The 10,894-nt window shown below is 31.0% G+C and overlaps 1 protein-coding gene across 1 annotated transcript; it reads right to left on the reverse strand.

Moving 5' to 3' along the window:
* Positions 1-969: 969 nt before the first annotated feature.
* On the reverse strand, positions 970-9,387 carry LOC123292672 (mucin-5AC-like). The gene is made up of 10 exons (XM_044873384.1): positions 8,878-9,387; positions 7,755-8,780; positions 7,388-7,666; positions 6,381-6,647; positions 5,612-6,193; positions 5,286-5,534; positions 3,238-3,524; positions 2,922-3,161; positions 1,960-2,158; positions 970-1,134 (listed from the first exon to the last, which is right to left on the reverse strand). Exons 1-10 carry the CDS (start codon positions 9,385-9,387, stop codon positions 970-972), a joined length of 3,804 nt encoding a protein of 1,267 aa, XP_044729319.1.
* Between the last annotated feature and the right edge of the window lie 1,507 nt (positions 9,388-10,894).

The raw sequence follows: 10,894 nt of genomic DNA on the forward strand, positions 1-10,894 counted from the left end.
GAGCTTAAAATTAATTATTTTCTACTTTTTAATTCAGCTAGTTACTAAAGGAATTTTTTTTTTAACTATTATTATTCTCTACATTTTAGTTCAGCTAGCATATATTTAAAACTTTATTTTTAATATAAGGACGTTCCCAAAAACATGAGTGTATGCAAATATTTGAGATTTACATTTTAAATTTTGAGAGTGGATTCTATTAGAAATTGGGAAAATTAGAAAGTAGAAAATTGCGAAAATATATTTTAAAATTTTTTGTAATACCTAGTTTTTGAAATATTGATGCCTAGAGAAAATCACTTATAGAAGAAATACTTATTTTCTTAACACAAACGCCATTCATTGTATCACTTTAAATGTATTTTATGGAAAAACGAATGCTGCTTGTTACAATTTTCCTCATAGGAAAATATTTTTCTTGCTTTTAACTAACGAATGTTAGTTTTCCAAATTATTCTTTAAAAAATTAGCCTTGCCACATAATAAAGCTAACACGTCAATATAAGATTTACAAGTTAAAAACGCAAACTTCAACGTGAAATACGAATCTGCAAAATAACAAATTTCTATTTAACTAAGTAATTATCTGTAGACGTTCACTTTCAATGTTTTGTCCGACAAAACCTATTTTTTCGAATTGTTTGTATTGGTCAGGTGCCAGGTGCACACTTCTGGTGCTATGATGAAAATATGGTGGAATAAAGAAAAGTTTTATTTCGATACATTTTAGGTAAAAAAACATTTTTTATTTTAAAGAATATCTTACAGAATTTAATATTATTTTTTGTACAATTTTTAAAAAGAAGATAATCATTATTTTGATATATTTTGGGTAACAAATTTTTAAAAAATTTTTTATTTTAAAGAAAATCTTACATTAAGTATTTAAAATTATTATCTGTACAATTTTTAAATAACTTAAAACTATCTTAACTCAGACTTGTTATCACAATAATTCAACAAAATTATTTACATTTTGGCTACTTGAGAATTTATCCATGGTAGTAATGCTGCTACATTCGTATAAACTCCTGGAACATTCGGTTCGCCACATCGAACACCCCATGATACTAAGCCAACCACTGTCCATTGATTAGTTGTACTTCGACATACTAATGGTGCTCCACCATCACCCTGCATAAAATTTAATTAATTACAAAACAAGTGTTATTACAGAAATTTTTGACCATCGGTCACAGTTGATCTACCGATGAGCAAATCTAGCATTGATGGCTCAGAATACACAATGAATATTAGAGGAAATCCAAAGATCAGGGCCGAATTAAACATTTGAGGGCCCCCCATGTAAGGGACCCTTTCTTATTTTATAGAAAAAAATATAACCATCACGTGTAATTATTTGAAAAATTATTTAAATTATATTGAAATAATTTAAGCGTAAGTTTCATTGTATTTTAAAATTTTTTAAATTATTTTGACTATCCGATTTTTACAGTAAATTTTACTTTTTATTTATTATAAGCACTCTGAATTATGTAGTTTTGGAGATCTACGATTGAATATTGCCTGCTCGATTATTCCATCAAGCATTTGCTGATTGATTTTTTTACATTTTTTTTCCACATTTTTTTTTATTTCATTGCTGGAGGCCCTCAGACACTCAGCGGCAATGGGCTTGTGCCCAGTCGTGCTCAAGCATTAATTCAGCCCTACCAAAGAAATAAAGAGTGCGTAGTTATACAAACACTTTAACCTATAGTGTGATCATTAAAGTGTCCTTTGCTGAAATTTACTTATGAAAGAACAAAAATTTAAAAAAATGGTTTGTTCTTGCATTTGGTGGTACCTACTGATCGTCATTACTGCCCTCGTGAACTGAAAGGTTTTCTGGCACTTATATATATTATATTTTCGATTAAATAGCCCATAGCCTTCTGCGCTATAATGCCTTTATCGCCTATATTTATTGATAAAAACTACAAAAAAAACGTTACTGACCAAGCATGCATCCATCATTGGTTGGCCACCTGCACATAAGAAACTCATATATAATTCAAAATTACTGCCTAATTCTGTTTGTCTTAATAAATTTTGACATATTGCTTGGCCTACAATTGGAACTTCTACATGACGCAATATTGCCTGAAAATTGCTTGCAACGGCTACTGAATCATATCCCCAACCAGCTACCCAACACCTGCAAAATTATCAAAATTATCACTATGATGCAGAAGTAATTGATATATTATTACGCTTCTTTCATCAATTCTAACCCCATTTCCCAAATAAAAATATTTCTGGCTTGCCAAAATGAAGTCGCATATGCAGTTATACTTGTATGTTGTTCAAGGAATGTACGACCAAAGACTATTTTACCATCTCTTTTAATATCTAATCAACAATCAAGAGACAGTAGAAAACGGATTTAAGTCGCTAGTTTTATTTAAAGCACTTATTAGAGAGAGATTTACAACATAACTAGCTATTTATTTTACGAAAAATAATTCAGAAATAATATTATCATTATAAAAAAAAAAAAAAAAAAAAAAAAAAACATTTTTTCTGTATTTTCTACTTTTGTCAAAAATTTGTTTAGGGCCATGCAGAATCTGAAAATTATTAGTTTGAAACTTGACCGTAAAAAACTGTTTGTAAAAAATTGGAAAGATATTAAAGCGAATTTGGAACAAAATAGCTGTTTGTGTTTAGGATATTTTTGTAGAGTATTTAATTTAAAATATTTATAAGTATAAAATTAGGATTAGTTGTTTAAAGCTGTCTGTATGGAGGAGAGCCGTTATTAAAATCCTGGACTGAGGTGTAGTTTTTTTCCTACTATATTTACTTTAAAAAATTTCGACTTAATGTATTTCCCTAAGTAATATATTTATAGCTTGTCAAAAATTAGTGTGTGATATATATTAGAATTAAAAGTATATAAACAGAAATAATAAACTTACTCTTGACCCACGAAAGAGTCTGTTGATGACGAAGGTAGACATGCCGTATTTATTGTAGGCGAAGTCCCCAATTGAACACTGGGTGTGATTTCAATTATCGCCAAATCATTGTGCAAATCAAATGGGTTATAATTTGGATGTGCAGTTATACCAACTATTTGGAATTCTTGTGGTTTTATTGGTTCAATTTCTCTGGTTGCATCCCAATCACCAAGACGTATTTTTAATTCTGTATCAGCACTAAAATAATTTCAGTTGAATTAACTTTGAGTGAAAAATAATTATGATCAAGCAAAAACTAAAAAGATTAACTTACTTTTCGGATAAAATATACTCATACACTCTATGTGCAACAGTTAAAATATGGTTGTTACTAATTAAAACGCCAGTAGATACAAAGTCATTATCCGTAGTTAATATCGCTGCAACCCATGGATAATCGCCATATGGTGCTTGACCAGGCTCGATTTCTAAATCAAACGTTGCTGTCGATCGTATTCCACATCCTGTCACATTCACGGATTGGGTTTGAGAACCAGATAGTGTAAATGAAACGTTGCTGATATTTCCCGGGCAACAGTATATATAGCCATTGGGGCAAGTCTAGAACAAAATGCAGTACGTGATTTTCTGAAAATTTAAGGTTATGTCGAATACTTTTCGTTAAAACTTAAAATATAGCGACCTAACGACGACGAACTTTGTCATTTGTACCAAAAAATTGAAATAATAATAAAGTCCAAACCAATGAACACACAGAATCCAGAATGCGAAGTTCCCTATCGTCGAGTATATATGTACAGGTATATACTTATTACTGTTTGGCTTACATGCATACGCAGAATGGAATCTGTGTGTGCCTTGAGTTAAACTAAGTGTTGTTTTGCCACTAAAATCAGCAGTCTAAATAAAGATCATTAGCTAAAAATAAAACAATTGTTTGTTATACTGTCGTTCCACTTGATAAAGCCAATGCTTAATCATTTCTTCCCTTAAAAGGATTAAATGGCACATTTTTCTTTTCGGGTTTTATGAGCTTGAATTCGATCCAATTTTCGGGTTGGAAGAATATTCCTGTCATAATTTGTGTTAATGAATATTTAAATTTCCCATTTGAGGTTTAGAATCCAATTTGAGTTTAGAATCCAGAATTTGTTTAATGATTTAACGAAGTAATTTAAGATAAGAGATTATACTTTTCTTCATCTACTGTGTCAATGTTCAGATTTCGACGTAGGAGAGTTTTTTTATTAAAAAAATTGAAAAATAATCTTTTAAATTAAATAAATAAATTCTATAAATGTATAAAATGAAAAATAATGCCATCAAAAGCGCTATTGATGTATTGAATTTTATAAATTTTCGTTTTTCTTTGGGATCATTAATTCCCAGTTTATATTTTTGATTAATTCACTCAGTTTCGGAAGGCAATGATGACGTTTAGAAGTTGGAACATAATTTGTTTTTTCTTAAATGCTTTTTTGAAAAAAATAAGAACTAAATCCAAATTCATCCAGCAATACCCCAAAAGAAGACTTATTTTCAATTAATTCCATTAAATCATAATTTCGTAGATCTACACTAAAAACAAATAATGTATTTAACAATAATAACACAACTAAAGATTGACTGTAAAATCTCGAACGCAAAATTTGAAAATAAATTTCGGAGCAAACAAATTTAAAATTTAAGGGTCATATTATTTTGGAGTTTATCTTCATAATTTGAATAAATTCTAATTTATTATACGACTCTATATTTAAAGCATATGTTCTACCAGCAAAATTATCGAGAAGTTACTTCGTAAGCTATATTATTATGACTTCAATGTGAGGGTCCAATCTATTCAGGTTGCTTATAAAATCGTATAAAATAACATGTCGTGATAAGCAATTATTATTTTTAGAAATTTTTTTCTATTAATAATTACGGAAGTAAGTAAAATTTCTGTAGAATCTTGAACCTTGAAAATTTAACAAACCAATCAAATTGTAAAATTTAAATTTGTTATACAGAAAATCCATCGGGCCTCGATAACTGCAATGCTATATTCATGAATATATTGGTGCACCAATTTTGAACATGCATAAGCACGAATTAAAAACACTCCACAATACGAAAGAATTTTAAAAATTCCATTGAAATAACAATAAGGCAAAATTGATACAAACGTATAGTTGCATGCATTCATATATCTATCTTGCAATACTAGTATGAAAAACTGTGACTGATATTCAAAAGAAACTTTTCAAAGGGTGCATTTTTCGTGCAATATTAAAATACTTTTCTTTGCGTCAATATCAGTGAATTAAAATGTGACATAATACATTTTTTACTTTTTAATAATAACTGTGTAAGCTTTACCGGTAACATAATTCGAAAATCTATTTCTGCTCCACAAGTCGTTGGTAAAAAGCAACCACAATTAGTTTTGTTTGGTGCATTGTGCAGTTTCTCATTTTGAGAAATATTGTGCGAAACATTGGATTCTTGACTTTGAATTTTTGATTTTGACTCCATATTTTCAATATTTGAATTTGAAGCTTGCAAACATGGTAAATAATCCTTTAATTCAATTGGTTGACAGCAATAAATGTGATTGCGAGAACATTGCTAGAATAAGATAAAGGTTATACTAATTAAATTTTTGTTATTTATGGATAAGAACAATGTATCTTAGTTTAAAGTACCGGTTTGTAGTTTCCAATAATCATTTCAATGTTACCATCCATGAGCATGTGGCATTGTTTGAAAGGATGACAGGCACACTCATATATTGTAGGAAGTGGGGCATTCACAATCGAATCTTCTGTTGAAGTCGTAAGTGAAAGTGTTGTTACTTTATCCACATAAGCTGTAATTGAAGTGGCAGTAGTTGAAGTAACAGGATTCAAATTTGTGTTATTTTTAGGAATTTTGCTAGCCATGGTAGTATAAAATACCATGGTATTAGGAGGAATAGTACTTGGTGGTATAACACTTGGAGGTATGGTATCTGTAGGAATAGTATCTGTAGATATGGTACTTGGAGGTATGGTACTTAGATGTATGGCGTTTGGAGGCATGGTATTTGGAGGTATAGTATTTGGAGGTATGGTACTTAGAGGTGTGGCATTTGTAGGTATGGTACTCAGAGGTATGGTACTTTGAGGAATGGTATTTGGTGAGCTGGTATTTGGAGTAGTTGGAGATATTGTAGTTGAAACCATGGTATTTGGAGTCGTAATATTTTGACTGGCCACGCAGCAAAAAGTTGTGTTGGGAGGGCAGTACTGAAATAATAAAGAGAATTATCAAAAATTTGGCATAGAAAATTAAGTTAAGCGCGAAATCTCTTATCAACACTATTTAAACGTATCTTTATAAAAAAATTTAATGCTACCGAAAATAAATTTTAACTGATAAAAAAATTTTCGCAGACATTTTAACTGGAAAATATGCAATGATTAGAATAAATACCAAACTTGTATTCTTGAAATCTATTTGATCAGTATCATCAAAAGATGATTCACAAACTGCAACAACGTAACAGTTGCATAGACTTCTGCTTCGATTTGATGGTGTGGTAGCCGTCAGATTGAACTGCACTGGTATATATGATGAAGTATTAACAGAAGCCGTAGAGTAAGATGCGGTAGATGAATGCGAAGTTGTCCGATTTGAGTTTGCACGGGACGTCGAACTATTGATAAATTTGCAACAATAAGTTGTGTTAACAGAGCAATGCTAGAATAATAAAAGAGTTGATTAATTGTATTTTGAAAATCAATATATTTAATTTTATATCGAAATTAAGCCCGGAAATAGGTCGGCATCGTGATTTGGACCAATATTCTATGATTCGTCATTTGTACTAACGTTAATGTATACAAAGAACAATCAACAAAATTGGTTATCAGTTACGAGTTTTTGTGAATTTTAGTACGAAAATCCGCCTGCTCCAAAATTTGTTTTAAGTTTGAGTGCAGTGAACAGCTCATACCATCATTCACAACTTATCAAGCATTTTCAGATAAAAATCCATTGGAACCATCTGAAACTATGTCCAACTCTCTGAAACTATAGACTCTATAAGTACTTACTGAGTAGATCAAATGTCTCAACAGGAATTAGTTCTTAAAATTCGCGTTTTGTGATATGGCAAGGAAACTATGGCCCATCACTTATAATGACCTTCGAAAACAGTGAAGGCTCAAACATAGGTAATAACACTTTCTTGTGTTCAAAATAGCTACCGTACTACATACTGCTTACATTTGAATTTTGTCTCCTCGTGTCTTTTAGAACTTTGTGCTCGTGGAGACTTTTGCTCTATTCATCAAAGAACTTTCAAAATCGATCTTTAAAGAAAGTTTTACTGAAAGTTTTATCACGTGAGATAATAGGCTGAATCTGTTATAAGTCCAAAATAGAATACCGCCGAGGTAAATATCGGTCTATTTAAAAACATGTTTATGGAAACATACCATGTTGGAAATTTCGGTATTTATTTGACCTTCAATATCACTGAGGCAATCAATTGAATCTTCACTGCTGGAACAACTGCATACAATTATACTTCTTGCGGTGGCCGTCTCTATGGGAATACTAGTAGTACTCGGTGTCGGTACGGCAGTAGGTGTTACATGAACCTCGGTTGGTATAAACGGCGTATCGATGCTTTTTGATTGAGGAATACTTACAGTAGTAGATGTTAAGGTACTGGAATTTGTAGTACAACAATAAATTGCCATAGGTGGACATGGCTAAAAAGTAGCATTCAAATCAATAAATCGCTTTAAAATAGTTTTTACTGTTATTTTCAATATTTAAAAAATTTATAAAGTAATTTACCGGTGTGGTTATCCGAAAATCTATTTCAATAGAAATGCCAGGTAATAACTTGCAATAACTAACGTAATAACAGTCACATACTGTGGTATCTTTCGTCGAACTTGTAGCAGTTGATTCAGTTACATTTTTCACAGTAATCGTAATTGTGGGTAGGGTGCTTGTCATGGTTGGAACGTTAGTTATCAGAGCGGTGCTTTTGAAATCAGTTATATTATATGGATATGACGTAAAAATAAATGTTTGATTACGTGATTCTAATGAACTGCTTGATGCGTGTGATATTTCCGTTATAGTTTCGTCACCAGGTGTAACTATTGACGTAATCGTCGTTATGATAGGTAGTTTGATAGTCGTAGACGGCAACTTGGTTGTTAAGAAATTAGTTGTCTCATTGGAACCCGAAGTCGTTATATTCGTAGTCGTAGTGGTGGTTGGTTCAGGAAAAGCATCAATTAAATTATTCTCCGTTGTTGTAATTGATGGCAAGGTAGTTGCTGTCATGTTGAAAATACCGTTGGTTGTGGTTTCAGTTTGATTATTAGTAGAAGTTATTATATACTCCGAAGTAGTTTTGGTTAATGGGGATACAGTTGTCAATTCAGAATCTTTGGTGGACAAATACAGTGTTGCTTTGTTTGTTATTTCAGTATTGTAGTCTCCACTATCAGTGGATGTTATTTTTTGCGTACTTGATTCTACCATGGTAGTTGAACTTTCCTTAGAGTATAATATAGAAGCCATCTCAGTTACATTGTTTTGTGAAAGGGTAATTATCGGCTCTAGTGTTGTTATTAACGGAGCTTCGGCTGGCATAAGCCTAGTTCCAGTGTTTGTGGCATCAGTATCTATAGTTTTACTCGTTGTAAAAATATTTTCATTGGTTGTGGAATTTGGTACAACGGTCGATCCAAGAGGTGTTTCCGTAGTTTTTATTTCAACACCACCAGTGTTTGTGGTTTGAGTGCTTATACTTGGTATAATTATTGAATTTCCAATACAACAATATACTGATAGGGGTGGACATTCCTAAAAAATATTAATTTAATAAATTTTCGTCTTAAAAAAAGTAAATGTTTTAAATCTTCCAAAGCATTCTAAAAAGAAATTAGTTTGTTTTTCTTACCGGTGTTACATTTTCGGTATTTATTTCAACAGATAAACCAGGCAACGAATCGCACGTGCCTTTGTAACAACCACACACAGTATTTTTTGGCATAGTAGAAGATTTAAAATGTTCATCTAATAATTTTGGCGTTACGGTGGGTATGACGGTAGTCTTGGTGTAAATTGTTGATATTTCTTTTTCCACCTCTTCGTTTTTTTCGGTATTGTCGCCTGTACTCTGACTAGGTTCACCTTTTTGAGTACTTGAGTTTGGTATGGTATAATCGGGTGAGCCAGTTAAGCTTTTTTCAGTGGATGTTATATGAGCTGCAGATGTTTTAATTGAATTTTCTGTAGGGAAAAAAGTAGTCCATGTTCTTGAAATATTGGCGTTAAAATCTGAAGTTGGAGTAGAATTTATTATTTCGGCATTTGTATTTGAAGTAATCGTAGATTCAGGAATTGCTTCAGTAGTTATTCTTTGAGTAGTCATAATTGCTGCCGCAGTTGTGTCAGGTTTATATTTCATCCTTGATGTAGCTGTTCGTGTTTTCGTGTGTGCAAAGCAACAATAAACGGTAAGATGCGGGCATTGCTGAGAATAAAATAATGTCAGTAGTTGGATAAATAACTCAGTGATTTTGTAATAGTAATTTTGTATAGTGATTTGTTCAGAAGATGGAGGAGTTAGATATTCTAAATGACTTACCTCATTTGAAAAAGTCGAATAGAAAGGTATTTTAGAAGTATTTTTGTAAAACCAAAATTATGAGCCGTATAAGAAATCTTTTTATCTGGCTTGGTAAAAAGTTGAGTGGAATTAAGAAAGTATTTTCTAAAAGAAAGTATCTTGAAAGAGTCTTGAAGAATTAAAACTGAAAAGTTCCTTAAGAAGTTTGTTGTACTATAAAAAGACAAAAAAGGTTTTAGAATTTTGTACTTCTACAAATATTATTCTTATTATTATTTTACCAAAGAGCAATTTATTTATAGGATATTTACCAAAAGCTAAAAGTCAAACAATAATGGATTAATCAATTAGATCAATAATAAACAGATTATTAATAACAGATTAGGAAAAGAAAATTCCTACCTAAAAAAAATAAGAGATCCCAATAAAAGAAAATTCCATAATAGTAACCAACCATTTCGATGATGTCCAATAGAGAACAAAATAAAAAGATGCCAATATTTCTTCAATATTTAACCCAGTTTGAATTTTTGAACTGGTAAGACTAGAAGTATCTTTGATAACAGATTATACCTACATAGTCATTTGTAATGTATGCGTTTTTGTATCCAGAATTAAAGAGAATGCCGTTTTTCTATCCTTCGTGTTTGGTAATTGTTGTCTTCTTTTTTCGATTTTTTTGGGCTTAGTGAATTTGTGTGCTCTCTCTTTAATTATTTCCTCTTATAAAATAACATGTACCACACCAGCCACAATATAAACATATATATATATATATATATATATATATATATATATATATATATATATATATATATATATATATATATATATATATATATATGTTTATATTGTGGCTGGTGTGGTACATGTTATTTTATAAGAGGAAATAATTAAAGAGAGAGCACACAAATTCACTAAGCCCAAAAAAATCGATTGTTCTAACTTTGAGATCAAAGGCAAATGTTTAATGAATAAGGTTGGAAATGTGAAAAACGAACTTGGATCTATTAGTTACAGCAATGGTGCGTAAATGTAGCCTAGATAGGCAAACAGATGGGTCGTGGTATTTGGGGCTCCTGCTCGATTTACAACGCTTATGCATCGCCCATGTTAACCAGAAAGTATCGGCAATTTTTGACAATTTGGACGATTATTTCTTTTGGTTGTTTCTGAGAAATATGAATTCGTGAATAAGAAAACAAAAATTATATATTTCTATCATCCCGCACTTTTTTACGAAAAAAAAATTTTTTTATGCTATTAAAAAAATATATAAAATATATCAAGGTATACTAACTTTAGTCCCAAGTTTGTAACGCATAAAAATATTATTCCTATAAAA

This window comes from Chrysoperla carnea, chromosome 2 (genome assembly GCF_905475395.1).
Source record: "Chrysoperla carnea chromosome 2, inChrCarn1.1, whole genome shotgun sequence".
Classification (NCBI taxonomy): domain Eukaryota; kingdom Metazoa; phylum Arthropoda; class Insecta; order Neuroptera; family Chrysopidae; genus Chrysoperla; species Chrysoperla carnea.